We start from the raw sequence: 17,500 nt of genomic DNA, 5'->3' as shown, positions 1-17,500 counted from the left end.
AGCTAATCTAACAAATAAAAGCGGAGAGACTAAACACAGGGCGGCCTTTGCCTTAGCATGCTATTCAGTGCGTACACATTGCACACAGGATGGGAAGGAATAGCACACGACCAAACAAAAGAGACGTTGGAAAGTAACAGGACTGACCACACGAGCAGGTCACTCTCTGGCACCCATCGCATAAACCTCTCAAATTCCCAAGATCTCCCATTTACAAGGAAGGCAGACTTTGGGCAGATTTCTTTTTTTTTTTTCGATTTGTAATAACGGAATAAAAACAGTCTCCTGTTTCAAGAAAGATGTCTTTTCTTTTTTAAACAATCTGCATGAGTGAAATGAGGTGGAAACATAATAAGCAAGTCATATATATTTGTGAATTCTTTTATCAGAATTGACAAAAGGATTTACAACTGGCATGTCAAGGCAACCATCTTTATTCTATTATCCTGAAAGAAGTGTGTGTGTGTGTGTGTGTGTGTGTGAGAGAGAGAGTGAAGGTGTTTGAAAGCAGATCACAGGGAATAAATCTGATATGAAGCTGAAAACAACAGACCATCTAAAACTAGCTTCTGACATGGATGTGGCCTCTACACATCGGCCAGCAGGAGTTTGTGTGCATGTGTCTGAGCGTGAGCGTGTGTGTGTGTGTGTGTGTGTGTATGTGTGTAGGGGGGGGTGTTGTTGGCTAGCCACTAAAAATGGGGCACAGCAGCCCCACCACCCCCCTACACACACACACACACACACACACACACACCCTGTAGTAGATTTAACAAGTGAAGTGTAAGCGCTTGCCAAACTCCGAGCTTCAGAGAGAGAGAGAGAGAGAGAGAGAGAGAGAGAGAGAGAGAGAGAGAGAGAGAGAGAGAGAGAGAGAGAGAGAGAGAGAGAGAATGACAAACCTCTGGGAATACGTCCCAAATGGAACTAAATCATTTGCATATGCCGAAGCAAGCGCCACTGGAGCGTGTGCTGGGGCTCCCGAAATAAAAGTTTAATAATTCAGCGCACCTATTCTCCGCTGCGGTGGCGCAGGGTGCGTGGCGTAGAGGGCAGGGCGGTGGGGGTGTGAGGCTCTGGTCAGCTGCTGCCCCCCCACCCCCCCCACACACACAGGCTCCTGGTGCAGGGTGGGGGGGTGTGGGGCAGGGTTGGGCTGGGCTGGGGAGTGTGTTTATTTGTGTTGGTGTTTGTGGGCTGCAGCACTGGAGGGGGGTGCGTGTGTGTGTGTGTTGGGGGGGTCTGTTGGGTAGGAGGCGGGCTCTCGGTCTCCTGTCCCTCATCTCTCTCTCTCTCTCTCCCTCTCTCTCTCAGGGCGTACTCTCTCGTTTCCCCCTGAGATCAGAGTAAACAGTACTTGAATTATAATCACACATTTCATTCTGATTTCATGCTTGGAGGATTTTTTCCCTCATTAGAAGCCGGAGCTGTCAATCTTCCAGGGCTCGTCATTCCAACCTCCTCTCTAACTCTCTCTGGTAGTTCAGAAGTCTGCACTCAGGCTGCACAGGCCAGCTTAACACTCACGCCAACTCATTCATCAGTCGTCTGTTATTGATCATAAAAATATCTCAATTTTAAACATATTTCATAATTAAGTAAAGTTAACAATGGTATTACTTGTCTTTAGAAATGAGGAGCCACACATATGACTCGCAGGTTAATCAGACATTTCCACGCAGAGCAGAGGCGCACAAAGCCAGGGCCAGACCTCATAGTGTCCACCTCTATACCACACACGGCCACACGAGTGCCAGAGACCCCTCCAGCAGGAGACCCCATGGGCCAATACCATAAGCAGAGCAGCGGACAGAACCTTGCTAACTATTTAAAAACTAGTTTAACAAATACCATCTTTTATCAATGACCACAAACCCATTGCCCCCGTTTCAAAATGTTACCAATGGCAACAGGAAACTGTCAAAACTAAACGGCTACACCAAAAAAATAAAGAACTATTGATGTTGACATACTCTTTTCCACACAAACACACATATTTCTTGAGATGCCTATGTGCATCTCACCCTTTATAGAATTATAGAAAAGTGCATCACTAGTGCCTAAATTTAGTATCAACCATTAACACCACCCTTAATATAATAATCTTACTCAGATGCTAGCAGCTGATTCACATTCACACAAGTTGCACTGACCTTTAAGAACGACAAAGTAGACACTGGCACACATGAGCGAAACCCACATACCTTCAGGAGCTCTGTCAAACGACAACACACACACACACACACACACTCACGCATCCGCAATCTCCACTACCCCACACACACACACAAATGGACACACTTTAAAAAAGCATATCATAAAAGCTCATGCTATTGTGTTAACCTTCAGCTTTATTTCACTGTATGCTGTGTAATCATAGGATCACACAAATGCTTTGCGAGACTAAAAACAAAACAAGGGGAATTCCACCGATGAGTCTCCGTTTATTTTAATGAACCAATTTGAATTTTATACCAACCTTAATTCAATTGTGCTTGGTGCACAGCAAATCCGTCCAGCACTGGAAGTGTTAATTAGCAGCGGCAGTGTAATTAGGAGTAGCATTAATGTCTGTGAATAGGGAGTAATTTAGACCAGCACAACGGCAGGCAGAAACACACACACACACACACACACACAGACACACACACTGCCTCTGCCTACACCGTTCCCCTCTTTTGAGAGTATTCGATAATTTCAGCAAATGTTTGGTATTTCAAACTGCTCGCTCTCGGCTCAAATATGTCCGAAAGGATGTCCAATTGTAATCTTGAAATGGCATTCATCAGCGGAGGCTGCAGATTCTGACAAACATTAAACACAGTAAGGAGGCAATTATGTATGCATGATTTAATCTGCAACTAATTAATATGCAAATGTATTCATATGTTAGTTACTAAATTAAAAATGCAAAGCAGCCCTTATGGTGATTCTGTGATTTCTGCACAAACAGAACATTTGGAAATAAAAGGAGGGGAAAAGAGGCAAACTTGTGCAAAGTTGGAAATCTTTACTTTAGCCAACCTGTTGCATGGGGGCACATATAGGAAGAGTTCTTATATGGCTCCAAAGATTGATGGGCAATTTGCTCTGAATTACACAGCGCAGAGAGAACACAAGGGCTGAGAGAGAACTGTTCCTAGACGTTGAACGACAGAAATGACAGGAAGACAAGCCCGGTAAAAGTGGAAGGAGGAAGGAGTAGAAAAGATGATGAAAGCAAGAGAGAGAGAGAGGGAGGGGTGTGTGTGTGTGTGTGGTGGGGGGGGGGGGGGGGGGCTTATCCAGCGAGACGCTTCAGACAACAAAGGCGCAGCGCAGAGCAGCTGAGAGGAGAGAGGAGCAGAGAGAGGAGCGAGAGAGCAGAGAGGAGAGAGGAGAGAGCAGAGAGGAGAGAGGAGTGCTCCCCCATCAGACTGATTTCAGGTGGAGCGCGCCGGGGCTTTGTGTGTGCGTTGGTGTGTGTGTGTGTGTGTGTGTGCGTTGGGGCCGGTGGCCGGGCAGAGTGGCGCGTGCGGCGCTGAGCTGAGCTACCTGCCCGTGGCTGCGTGTGTGTGAATGGGGGCCGGGCCGCTCATGGGGAGGGGGATTGTTGGGCCTGAATAGAGGGGTCACTTAGTGGATAAAAGAAGCCCTGCCCTTCTGCACTGCGGTCCCCCTACTCTCGCCCTCCCTTCCTCTCAGTTACACACACACACGCACACGCACACGCACACACACACAGTGTATGTATGCACATGAGCTGAAGCGACACGCGACACACACACACACACACACACTTGAGCATAGACAGAGGACTACCTGGGTGGTAACAGTGTCAGAGTAAATTCACGTCAAATGTTCCCGCTACAGGGATCTCTTTCTCCTCACTTCCCCTCCGTCTTGTGCTTTCCTCCACTCCCTCCTTTGATTGGCCTGTGCATACATGTAGAGTCCTAGTGGTCACACCACTATATAAATATGCATCCTGGCAATTTGGTACATACAACGCCTAAGACCTTCTCCCAATCCAAAGAGCCTACAGTTCATCCCTCCTCCTTCCACCCAATCTCTCTCTCTCTCTCTCTCTCTCTCTCTCTCTCTCTCTCTCTCTCTCTCTCTCTCATTTTGTCTTGCTGGTTTCCATCTCCCCTGGCTTTGCCCGGTGCCAGCCTTAGTGCTGTCCGCTTTTATACCCCCAGTAAATCAGAGCCTCTGGAACCATCTCGCTTCCATGTCCTCTACGTGGGGGGAATGAATACAGCGCCGCACACAACCCTGCTCACTCGCTGACGTCTGCCACACTGCTGCTTGCCAACAGAGGCGGGCGCTTGGCGGACACAGCCACCTTCAACTGGCACCAAGGAGACGACCCTTACACACACACACACACTCCACTCTAGGCCAGTGAGCATCCACCCCCAAACAAAAACATACCGAGTGCATTCACACACAAATAACACAGTTCCACATGAACAACACTGATGGACAGAATTTATTGCATTTTCTCAAACCGCCTAAAGTATCTTAAGCAACACACGCAAATTTAAAACAGAAAAAAATGAGTGAAGGAAGGTTAACGAGAGAAATAAAGAGCTTAAAATGCTGGAAGGAGCGAGAGTGCTAAAAATGGTTGCCAGAGTGGACGGACCTAAAAAAAGGGATGTTGTGGAGCTAAAAGAGGAGCGTGCGGGAGAACATGGACTCCCCAGGCAGCGCCGCATTAAACATGCAGAGGGCCGCACTGGCACGGCCAAAGCCACACAGCCCTGGCATCACCGCTTCTGCCCGCCCATCTCTCCGGCGCGTTCTGCCAACACACGCCTCACTCCTGATCTTTAGATTGTCTGTGAACTCAAAGGATAATCTGAACCAAAACAGAAGAATACACCCACATAAAAAACGCATATAAGCACATGTAGAGGCAGTGTCACTCAAGCGGAAAAGCTTGAATACCCAAGCAAGCTGCAGTCAACGCACACGTATACACAAACGTGTGTAGTAACACTGCAGTCAGCGCACACGTATACTGTACACAAACGTGTGCAGTAACACACTGCAGTCAGCGCACACGTATACACAAACGTGTGCAGTAACACACTGCAGTCAGCGCACACGTATACACAAACGTGTGCAGTAACACACTGCAGTCAGCGCACACGTATACACAAACGTGTGCAGTAACACACTGCACTGCTAACACACGGCGGAGTGGGCGGCTTGCGATGTCGTTGCCGTTCTCGGCGCCAGATGCTGTGTGCACTGCTGATGGACACTGGGAGGCCCACTGGCCACTCACACACCTGGGGCTACGTTCTCAAGCACGGCATGCCAGGGCGCTTTCAGCTCCAAACAGCCTTCAAATAGGAGGGGGGGGTCACAAATCAGAACGACGTGTCGGACTTCCCTCCCTGCTATCTGTCCAGGGTTCCCTGGATTAGCTGCTTTGGGTTTGGGGTTTTTCCGGGACAGAATGAGGTTTTCTCAATGTCAACAATTTCAATTTCACATGCATCATTTCATAAACCCAATTCGGCATGTTTCAAAGCATGACTGATCAGCTTTCCTAATTTTTCTTCAACTATTTCAGTGTATCGCTCAAATCCAATTTAGAGGTCATATATTTGACATCTATCAGTTTATATGTAGGATAAAAAATACCCTTAATTTCATCATTAATGAAAACATACAAATGTAAAAACATTCCTACATTTAGTTATTGTTACGCCTTTTCTTAAAGACCTGAAGCTATAGTTTATCAGTGCCATCACGGTTAGTGTACAAAGTGAAATTTGACCAATATGCTTCAAGTACTGTAGTTGGTTCAATAAGAGCTAAATCTGCGATAACATGAGAATGTCTGCATGTCTGGTTATGACTGAGGTCTCTTTAACCATCCAGACCCTTACTGACCAGTCGCTCTCAGAGGAAATCGCCTCAATTTCCTTTCTGTGCATCACAATGGTGTCCATACACACCCATGCGCAAACGCGCGCGCACACACACACACACACACACACATACATTTAGACCCAAGCTGGGATACGCATACGGATTAAATAATGTTTCAAATGTCTTCTGTAATGGATTTTACAGCCTTCAAAGCATTTTAAGTATTTATACAACAATACCTACTCTTATTATTTAAACTTTCTCTTTCTGTATTTTTCAATCAATTTTCTCAAAACAATGAATTAACAATATAATTCTTTAATAGGTCAACGTATGTCATTTAAGTTCAAGAGGAAAGGTTTCCAGTATACTACATTTAAAAACTGAAAACAGACATGGAATAACATCCCGATCAATGCTTTACACAGAATGCCTTAAACGCTAAATCACAGACCTACCAGCCAAAACATGACACAAAAGTGAAAAAATGAAAATGTAGAAGCAACAATTTTTTTTATTAGTATATTTCTGAAATGTGTAATTAACTACATGCAGATAGATTTAGAAAAAAATATATATAAATTTATATTTTCTGCGACCATTGAATCTATTTTAATATGGAAATAAAGACATTGATTATTTTATACATTTTGTCAATAGTCTACAAGACATATAAATATATAAATTATTTTTCTTCGACTGTCAGTAAGAGCAAGGACAGACATGTATGTCTGAATAGCGCTTGCTAAAGGGTAGTGTTTCTCTGGCAACACCAGTTGTTGTTCAATGCCACGGCGGTACTTCTCTGGCCTTCCAAGCCAAGCGAGCGACGGATATGCCGCTCAGCCAAACAATCCGACACAAAAGTTCCTTTAAGAAACAAAGCGTGGCCTTCTCTCAAGTAAATAAACAAAGCATCGCCTTCACTCAAGTAGAACCTCGCACTTGCCATTGGTACACGGCTGCTCAAAATGGCCGCTTTAAAAAAACGGTATTGAAACCACGGGTCGAGTAAAACAACAAAGGAAAAATAAATAAATAAACGGAAACTAAAGACAAAAAAAGCTAAATAGTACAAACGAAAACACAATAAAAGGCATTTAACCCTGCGTACTGACAGGACGGTCTTGTGAGCTTGTTGGTCAGCTTTCGGAGCAGGTGCTGAGGTGCTGCTGAGGATGGCGGTGCTGAGGGTGCCTCATCATATGCGGCGACCAGAAAAAAGAAGCTTTGCTAGAAAATAACCCCAGATGACCGCCTTCTTGCAGTGTCCAGCTCCTCAAAAAAAGCTGGTGTCAATGGTAAAAACAGAAAACATTTGCTCACCAACTGTGGCTGTGGATATTTCCTCTCTCTTACAGCTTGCAAAAAATTAAAATAATCTGCAGATAATCAAATAATCGAATGACACACAGACATACCGCCTCCTTCTGCTTGTCTTTTTTTGGCTGAGCCTAAAAGGCAATAAATAAGGGCTTAGCATTTATTTTACACACAGGCCATTTGTGAGGCCTTAATATTATTCTCAAACAGCGCAGCAATATCCAAAGGGATACAGCCAAACCCACACAGCTGTTCCTCTGCCGTTCCTTTAAAAAAATCATGAGGTCATCTCGTGCTCCATTCTGCTCCAGTACGCTCTGAGACTCTGCCTCCTCTCTCTTTTCTCTCCGTCAAATAAACAAACGGAACAGTCAAGCCGACAGGTAAATCGATTTGAGGGAAGCCCGGCAGGATTCACCTTCTCTGCCCCGGGCGTTATGTACTGTGTGCACTAAAACCAGTGTTAATATCCCTGACAAATACAAAAAGGCTCCTCTTTTAAAAACAGGGCTCTCGAGATCTCGACATGAATGACCGTGCACTTTCTTGCATTATAACACGAAGGTGAAATGTGCTATGAATCCAGCGGGGGTTTGGAGGAAATGAGTCTTTTAGGGAAAAAAAAAAAAAAAGAACCGCTGTTCTGATCCAGAGCACTACTGGCAGTGAGTGGGAGAGGAGGAGGAGAAGAGAGCGAGAGAAAGAGGAGGAAGGAGAGGCTTGGAGAGCATGTGACCTCCTCGGTCTGCGTCTGGATTTTGAGGGGGAAATGTGCGGCGGAGAGAGCAGAGACAGAGACTACAGGCCTGTTGAGAGCTGCCTTCTGGTGAAGGCTTTCAGCGGCAGGCTGTGTGACTCACAACCAGAGCCTTTCGCCCCTGGGGGGCCACGGGAGACGTACAGTATGGGGGGCCGGGGGGGGCCCATCCCCCCCGCTTTAATGGGCACCATTCTCCAGGTTCCTGCAGCAAATGCCGACAGCTGGCACCGAGACATTTCCTTACCCGTCTTCCTTTCTTTTCTTTTTTGCACAGTTTCTGGGCTGTGGCCAAGAACTTCACCTCCACCCTCCCTGTCAATCATCCCGTCACCCTGGAAACGCACCTTTAACGCTCGTCTCTCTCACTTTATCATCCGTCCTCCTCCGCCCCGCCCCCCCACCTCCACCCAGGTGCACTCGGTGGCTGGTACCTCGGCTGTTTCAGCAGGTTAACGTCTGCTAGCCGTGTGTTTCCCCCCCCGTCTCATTCCTGGTTGTTTTTCCAGCGTCCCCCTCCAGTCTTTTTGCATGTCTCAGCCCAGTCATGGAAGAGTCTAGAAGGCCAGCTGGACCCACAAACAATTAAGTTTACTGGATGTCTGGGGAGCAGGCTGAGAGAGAGGGTAGAGGATGCTAGGCAGCCACGGCTCAAGGCGCTTTTGTCTGAAAATGTCATTGTGCGACATATGCTAACACCGTTGTGGAAACCACAAGAGCACAGTTAAACGCCAGTAAAGTATCTTAGCCACATAAACCTGTGCTGTCCAGGCTTTATTAAAATGCATAAACTCACCAATTTGTCTGTGTCATTAAAAAAAGGCAGCAATTTAGTGTTTAACCAGACTAAAAGATAAACACCACTGGAAAAACATGGAAATTCAAATATTGTTTAATGCCATTTTTGTGGGGTAAATCTTTAAAAATTAAAAAGACAAAGTTAATAGAATAATTATCATAATAATTAACACAACCAATTCTCTACAGTAAACAAAGACAATGCCTTTATAGGGTTATTGCACTCTTGAGAACTGCATTAAATGAAAAAATGCCTCATTAACAAACTTTAAAATTCACTTTGTAAAATTATTTATGCACAACAGAAGTGTGTAAGGCCAATTTATAAATTGAAAAAATATATGGATTTGGTTGTACGCATCAGAGGCATTCTCACACTGTTTACACAAACATGGCGAGAGGGAGAGAGGGAAATCAACAGAGAGCTTCAGAAAAAAGCCGGCGCAGCACTGAGAGCATTTGCAGCTCTCCTGAAAACCTGTAGGGGGCAGAAAAGCTCAGGAAACAGGAGAAAGAGCTCACTGGAGATTATCCCTATTGAGCCCTTCACTAGACCCAACTTAATTTAATTAACGCTGTCTACTTTAAACAAAATCAGATATGAACTCACGGGAGCTCAGGGAGCTGAAGCGTGAGGAGTGTGAGGCCGCGGCCCTGACTGAGATGGAGGTCTGCCGTTTTTAGGAAAAACTCCATCTTCTAATTCCCACATCTCGCCAACCCATCCATCACTCATCACACAGCGCTGCATCCATCACTCACCTCGGGGGGCTTTGTTTTTGAATTCGGAACAATAGATCAACTCCAAAATCAACTTTTACCTAGACGCTTTGGAGAGACTAACTAGCCACTAATAGGGGCCTATGCGGATGCATTTCAGACATTACCAAAATGTATTTAGGCATACAATGCATGCCATCAAATATGCAATTGTAGAGATGATATTAAAGAGTGAGAGAGACAGAGTGAGGGAAAGAGGCTGATGAAGAGAAAGATATAAAAAAAAGAATAGACAGCATTGCATGGCCTCTGTAGCTAGCTCTGTGGCTGCTCAGCGCAGGCCAACAGTGATGGCCATACAGCCTGGAGGTGAGAGAGCAAAGCTGGAGGAGAGCAGTGAGAGCCACTCATCTCGTTCTTTATCGCCCTCATCAAACTAAGAGCTCCGCGCTCGCTGCATTCTTAGGCCCTAGCAAGGCGATTAGCAGAAAGAACACAGCCCTATAAACTCCATACATAAATAAACAAGTTTTAAACACACGCACACAAACACACAATCATAAAAGCATTCAAAGGACAAACTGAACTGCATGCTGCCTAATGTGAACTAATTTCCTTTTGATTACCACATCATTCCAAGGTTTCTCTCATGTGACAACCTAATTGTAGTTTAAGTAAATTAACTTCCAAAACATTTTGCCTTACAATAATATGCTTTGTTGGGCAATGACAACATCTTTTTCTTTTCTCTTTTTTGGAGTGTGAAAGAAGTTGAAATGCCAGGCTAGGTCGACAAAAACATCAAGTTTTTTTTGTTTTCTTTCAACCACAGTCAATAATTATCTACCTAAACGGTAATTCCAGATTTCCTGGCAGATGCCTCTATGTAAGTAAGCGGGCTTGAGCTGCATGGACTGGTCTCACAGCGCTTTTCTGTGAGGCTATCCACTGCTCTGGCTACACTTTGAGACGCTGACGAACATAAGCTATGGATATCCCAACCTGATGTCACAAGGAGGGCAGGATAGAGCAGTGTTGCAAACAGTTCGCCAGGACTCCTCCACTGATACACATTGTAACTATTTGTATGCAGATGTCAACACGTCAGTGCATTTGTAAAAAAATAAATAAATAAATAAATAAATAAATAAATATGGGGAAATCGTATTTGTAGTTGCATGACTGCATGTTAATATGATTAATAAATAACATATCAATGTATTCAATATTAGTCCGTCTGTGTCAGTCTGTTAGTAAGCCAAGAGATAGAGTTATAGTCTCCAACGTTGTGAAATAAAATTGATATGAATGAACCAATGTGTCACAGAAAACACGCAATGTTACCATGACGCAAAAGCAGCATTGAGAGAAACAACGGAAGAGCCATGGTCCATGATGTAACCATACTATAAATAAAACGTAAACCCCCAAAAAGTCAAAACACCTGTGCTCACATACACAGCCAGGGAAAGACAGCCAGAGCCACTCTAAAGCAACTCAGAGCTTCTCAGAGTAAAAATCAAGAAATCTTTTTTTTTTTTAACTTTCTCAATTCTGAAATGATCATGGTAAGCACAAAGAAGGAATTAAAGATCCACCTTGTTTCTCGGATACTCCCCCCCCCCCCCCCCTTTTGATGCTAACCCTTTTATCTGACCACTCATACTGTGAAGGCACACATAAAATGCACAAATAATGTACCAGACAGTCACACGCAGAGTCCGGGGTTGGACATAAAGACCACCAGGACAAGTCATATATCCCAGCGTTGTTAACTTCAAATGAAAGATTACATACACAGCCAAAGGGCCTCAAAACGTATACCTTATACTCAAATTAAGCGATCTCTTTGAGCTCCTTAGTAGGGATGGCTGTACGGTGGATCACTGAGTAAGTGGACATGCATCACTAAGGCAGCAACAACAACAAAAATCTTTTTTATAACCCCTCCACGAATTTAGGGATTTTAATGATTCAACAATCATAACACAAGTTATAAAGATTTGCACATTTCATTTTTTATGAATCATTCTGTGACTGTATTATGTTATTAATGTTGAGTTTATGACCTGTTTTGAGATTTACATGATATGGTGTACATGAGGACTAAAGTTGAAAAGAAAAAATAAATTGAAAGGAGTAAATTTCAGCTGAAAGTTAACATCAAATTCCATGCAGCACACAGGGTTTTAATTCCTTTTTTCCTGAATTCTGACAATGAGCTGAGGAACGTCTAGCTCTGTAGACAACCAGGACGCGTGGTATGACTGGCACTACCCTAATACAAACTCAACATGAGTACAATGAAGTCAAAATAATCACTTACTGAAGAGGGTAAACCAGGGGGAACTTTCCGAACTTTCTTTGTCTGGACCTCTGGGGAAAAATCAGAAGAGCAGAACATATTTTTAACATGACACTTTGACAATGTCTGTAATACTTTCCAGATGATGGTTTTCAATGGTAATCCTTACAGATGAGATGAAATGGTTTTACACACACACACACACACACACACACACACACACACACACTTTCCCTACAAGAAAGGGCAAGCTAAAATACCAAAATTTAGATCAATCGCAACATATTGGGCTAGCAAGAGACATGGCAGGATTGCTAAAGGTTTTTAACGCAGTTAATTCCACATAGGAATGTGTGAATGTGCATGGTGAGAAGGAAGGTGAGACTTTGATAGAAATCAAAGTGAGTGAGAATTGCCCTGAAGGCTTCTGTGCCTCAAGGCTGCTTCTTCAAGGCCTGATGTTTATTCCACTGTCACTTCTTGTAATTCTTTTTACAACAGCAATTCACACTGACACATTTTTTGTTGTTATTTTTGAGCGCACACACAGACACACACAAAAAAATTCAATTGAACGCACAATGGGGAAATACACTGCATGGAGACACATAATCTGATTTTAACATTCACCCTCATATTAAAATGTCTCAACAATCAAATTATTCTTTTTTTATGTTTTGGGCCAAATCCTCTCAACATTTTATCTTTTTTTTTTATTATTCTGGTATGTTTTAAATGAATGATCGTTTTGCTCTAATTCTGCCCTGTATGTTTACGGTCATTGAAAACTATGGTCAATCCCTTTTTTGAGAAGAGTGTATCCTGCAATGTGTCATGGGCGAACAAAGCATGTTTTTAAAAAGAGGTGGGTTCACAGAAGAGCAGAGGAGGTGTAGTGGGGAGGTAGAAATAGAGGAAGAAGAGATGAGAGGAAGAGGAGGCTCACCCATGTTGTCGCTGTGCATGGGTCTCCGGCGAGGGTTGCTGCCGTAGTGCTGGTAGTACTGGGAGCCTGGCTTGGTGGGTGACACTGTTCCAGGGCTGACCATTCCCATCTCTCCCCCCATGAGATTCGGCTACCAAACACAAACAAAACAGAACATACATATACCTTGATAGTGGTCATTTACCACAAAATTAAACTCTCTACAAATGATGCGCCCTGTTATTTTTAAAAACTGTATGTGTGCATTTCAGAACATAGGGTTATATGTGATCCTGTGTGTGTGTGTGTGTGTGTGTGTGTGTGTGTGTGTGTGTGTGTGTGTGTGTGTGTGTGTGTGCTTATAACATTATATAATAAACTTATGCAAAAATAAATATTGTTATGCGCAGTCCAATGATTTTCTTTTTTTATTTATTGGGACAAATAATACTGTGTGGACTACAAATCACAATACAGAAAGATCAATGCATAGCAAAGTCAAAACAGACATTGCTATGAACTCTTGATAAATCCATGTCATCAATCAGTCAACTTTCAAATTCAGCGGGAAGATACAAGGCATTTCTTTGTGTCCATAATAAAACTGGCTACTTGTATTCAACACATATTAAAGGCCAACATCAAAGAGAAGACCCATTGTGCGCTTATCCTTTCTTTTCTAGTTGCATTTTAAGAACCTGCGTGGCCAGTGTTCAGGAAAAAGTAGATCAGCTTTTAATTCCTAAAGTCAGCATCACTAAAAAAAAACAATATTGTAAAAGCTTGTTGTTACACTGTTTTAGATATTACAATCACAATCAATTAAAAAAAAATACAGAGGGATTATCTCATTGGCTGGTTCTTTTCCATTACTAATACCCACAATTATGTAACATTTTAGATACCTTGGTCCTAATCTGTTGTAATTTGTACATTTAAATGTCTGAATGAGCGTCTCTGTCAAATTTCTTCAAACTAATACACAAGAACACTTACCTAGAGCAAGCACATCCCCTGACCAAAGGCTGCATGGCTAACAAAATTGTCATCATCAAATTAAATCATTCAGCAACTACAACGGCATGTTTGTTTACTTCAGAACTTTTCCAAAAAAAAAACACAAAGAAAACCAGAATAAGTAAAACAAAATAAAGGTGACAGGTTGATGCCAGACATTCTACTGGTCGGTCGGGTTGCGAGTGAGTCGCGAGAGCGACGCTGAAGCCCCCTGAAACTTTATCGATACTCGAAGTTAACTTCCAGAGAGTGAACTAATTAGTGTGGTTGATAAAGTGCAAGAAAGTGTTTGCCCTAATCTAAATTCCAATCACTGTGCCTCTCACAACAGACTTAGTGATGCTTCACTAGGCCGCCATTCACATGCAAAACACCCTAAATAGGCCAATTACATCCCTGCTCCAGGACCCTGCAGCCATGCCACAGACCCCGGCATCGCCAGCCTCTTGCGCGCTAAAACAAAAGGGGCCTTGTTTTAAATAAAGTCATCCCCCCCTTTCAGCTTTCTCTATGATGGGGTGGGGGTAGTTTTTTTTTTCTTTGGTGGTGGTGTGGGGGGGGCAAAGGGGGGTCTGCAAAACTAAAAACAAAAAGTGTCTGCATTGTCTAGCAGACTTTTTCTCAGGCCTGAGTCACCCAGGCAACTGCGCGCCGCCAGACATTCTCATGCAGCCGCGGCGACGGCTGCCGCTGCCGCTGCCGCTCACGATGCCCAATTTCAGAGCTGACTGGCGGAGCCCAGCTGGCATCCAGGGGAAATATTAACAAAGATAAATGACAAACACCTGAATCGGCGAGAAGACGCCCCATGAAGGATTAAGCCTTGGCATTAATAACAGTGGGTATGCCTACTTGGGCACCAAATGATGATTGCAGAAAGGAGAACACATTAGCGTAATGGCAAAAATACAAAACACACACACAAAAAAAAAAATGTAAACAAGAAAAACGAGAGACAAAGAAAATATGGAGGAAAATGCATCTACAAAGAAAACAAATTTTGATGCACTACCAGTTTCCAAGTCCGGGGTGTTTATTTTTTTTTTTTGGCTAGATAGAAACTCCAGGCAGACGGTGGACAGGAAGATGGGCAGTCAGTGTGTGTGTGTGTGTGTGTGTGTGTGTGTGTGTGTGTGTGTGTGTGTGTGTGTGTGTGTGTGTGTCTGTGGTGGGGAGTTGTGTCCCCCAGACCCCGAGACTGGAGCGCACAGGGGACCCATGGCCACAGAGCGCGCTCACACAGCCCTCTCCAGCATCCTCCCTCTGACTTGAGGCCAGGGCCCAAACTAGTCCGCTCTGGTCCAGTCCAGTGCTCTGATTAGCCTGGCCAACGGCACACAGGCGCTGGCAGAAAGGGCCTCTCGGGTTGGAGACAGGGAGAGGGATGGAGAAGAGAGAGACAGAGTCAGACAGAGAGAGGCAGAGGGAGAGAGCAGTCACGTTCTCTGATGCCTGGCTGGGTTTGTTCCTGGGGTCACTGAACGGGTAGAGCTTAAAAAGCAACTCCAAAAACCATAGGCTAACTTGGTCCATGTCTCTTTTGCAAAGTGACAAGTGGGTGAATAGAGCTGTCTAGCAGCAAAGACGGAGTTGTTTTGAAAAATGAACATATCTTTCCCAGGCGCCTAAAATCTTTTCTTAATCTCCCTTAATCCTTGTAACTGCATGTTTGTGTGAAGCAGAGTAGGTATACGTGACCGCCTCTAAAGTCATACAAGCATATTATACACACAATGGAAAATGTGTTCAAATAATTACAAGTGATAACAGCATAATACTGTGCTTTTGATGAACATGTTAGACGGCGGTTTAAGATCACGCTAATTCTGCCTCTTTCCCTGTTACCCATCAGAGGTCAAAGGTTATGGGCTATTCAGGCCCGGCCCCCTCCTGTGTGCTGTAGGGGAGTCCAGGGTGGTCTTGTGATGACACTGCAATAAGTCATACGGTCAGAGAGACACCTACATACCCACACACACACACACACACACACACACATTCACATGCATACACACAGACAGGGTCAGGCTTTTGTGCAGCTCAAAGCCCAGTGAGAGAGTCCCCCCTCCCCGTCTCCCCGTCTCCTCAGTCTGGTGTGGAGGAGGCAGGAGGAAATTGATGGCATCTGAGTATTCTCTCCAGTCACGCGAGGGTGGGGTGTTCAGGGTGAAGCAGTGGAGGGGCGAGTGTGTGAGTGTGTGCGTGCGTGCGTGCGTGCGTGTGTGTGCGTGCGTGCGTGTGGGCAGGAAAGAGTCATTAATTATAAGGAAGTGCTGGCGTTGCATGGTGCACCTGTACGCTGGCTCCAGCTGACTCACACAGACACTAGCAAGGGAGCAGGAGACACGTGTGTGTGTGTGTGTGTGTGTGTGTGTGTGTGTGTGTACTACTACCAACAAACATACACTGTATTTGGACAGTATACTGTGTCGCACAGACAAAGAGCTCAGTTTGAAAAGTAAAAGTAACGGTGAGGCATGGACCTTGTTTTACATGAACTCAGGGTGCTGCAGCCCAAGCTTCCATTCCACCTGTCTACCTACATGATGTAGCAGCTGATGTCACACGGGAAAAAACTGCAGCCCTATAGGATGCCATGAAACGCATCGCAGGAACATTTGCGTTTACCTGCGTCCAACACCTGCTGATGGCCTGCACTGCCCTGGATATGCCTGTCTTCTCACATTCACAGTGCCAGAGCTGAACCATTACACACTACACGGAGGGCTCTGACCTGCTCTGTGTGCATAAGTTTGTCCAAGTGCAGGCGTGTGTGTGTGTGTGTGTGTATGTGTGTGTGAGAGAGAGAGTGGGTGTGTGTGTGTGTGTGTGTGTGTGTGTGTGTGTGTGTGTGTGTGTGTGCGTGTGTGTGTGTGCATGTGTTCTCAGAACGACAGTGCAGCATCTGAACAGAGAAGCAGTTCAAAAGTATTCCATGTTAATTAGTTCTCACGCTTGGGTTGACGAATAAATAGCAATCATTTAAGAACACTTAAAAAAGAATCAGACACTACATTACACCTCGCCATATCAGCCCTCTGTCGGAGCCAATTACCCCACTGTAGGTTAGAGAAGAGAGAGGGTGTGTGTTGGGGGGAATCTGTGTGCGTGTGTGTGGGAGGGGGGGTGTTGTGATTGGGCAAGACAGAAGAGACGTGAAGGGCCACATAGCAAGTACATCTGTTCCAAACGCGATGGGCTGTGTGCTGCGTTGCGTCAGTGCCAGAGAGATGGGTCGGACCGGGGGAGCCGTATTAGGGCTGATAGATAGATAGATATTTAGCATTTTTATAATAATCGGTATCGGTCATTTTTTCCACCGATAAGCCGATATTGAAATGGATAAAGAATGAAACGCGCTACTTTGTCTGTAAAGCGTCTCTCACTCCCTGCATTTGCTACTCTGTGGTCGAGAGCATTGTCCCGCCCACGACACCGTCTGATTTGTGAGTTAGCACGAATGCAGCCAATCAGGATCGAAGACTGAACACAGAGACATTTTTCGAAGGTACCTTACATTGCTGAAATTGCAATGAATCACAATAATCTACACTAAAGTTACAAAAACACCACTTTGTAAGCTATTATCTCTTTGATCCGGATCAATAAGTAAAGCACCCACTTCCTTTATTTAGCGAATTCCCGATTGATGCACGTTAGTGATATGCTGTTTAGCCTAGGCCTACTAGTTACAAACTTGGGTGCTGCGCGTCGCGAGTTCTTTGCCTCCGCCTCGTCCATTAATTGTACATAACGGGACACCTCGGTGGACGTTATCCTTTAG

At 44.5% G+C, this 17,500-nt stretch overlaps 1 protein-coding gene across 21 annotated transcripts in view; it reads right to left on the bottom strand.

Moving 5' to 3' along the window:
* The window catches only part of tcf4 (transcription factor 4), a 162,241-nt gene that overhangs the window by 62,668 nt on the left and 82,073 nt on the right, over positions 1-17,500 (bottom strand). For 16 of the 21 annotated variants that reach the window (XM_042058469.1, XM_042058470.1, XM_042058462.1 and 13 more), the window contains 2 exons: positions 12,721-12,850; positions 11,796-11,845 (listed from right to left, as the gene is read on the bottom strand). The exons of 4 other annotated variants lie outside the window; for them this stretch is intronic. In XM_042058469.1, coding sequence (XP_041914403.1) covers positions 11,796-11,845; positions 12,721-12,850 — 180 coding nt within the window. Of the gene's footprint in view, positions 1-11,795; positions 11,846-12,720; positions 12,851-13,695; positions 17,051-17,500 lie in introns of those variants that run through there. One more of the 21 variants, XM_042058478.1, reaches the window with a different exon arrangement.

This window comes from Alosa sapidissima, chromosome 13, assembly GCF_018492685.1.
Source record: "Alosa sapidissima isolate fAloSap1 chromosome 13, fAloSap1.pri, whole genome shotgun sequence".
Lineage (NCBI taxonomy): Eukaryota > Metazoa > Chordata > Actinopteri > Clupeiformes > Clupeidae > Alosa > Alosa sapidissima.
Note: the sequence above shows the minus strand (reverse complement) of the source record. Positions and strands in the feature narration are given on the sequence as shown.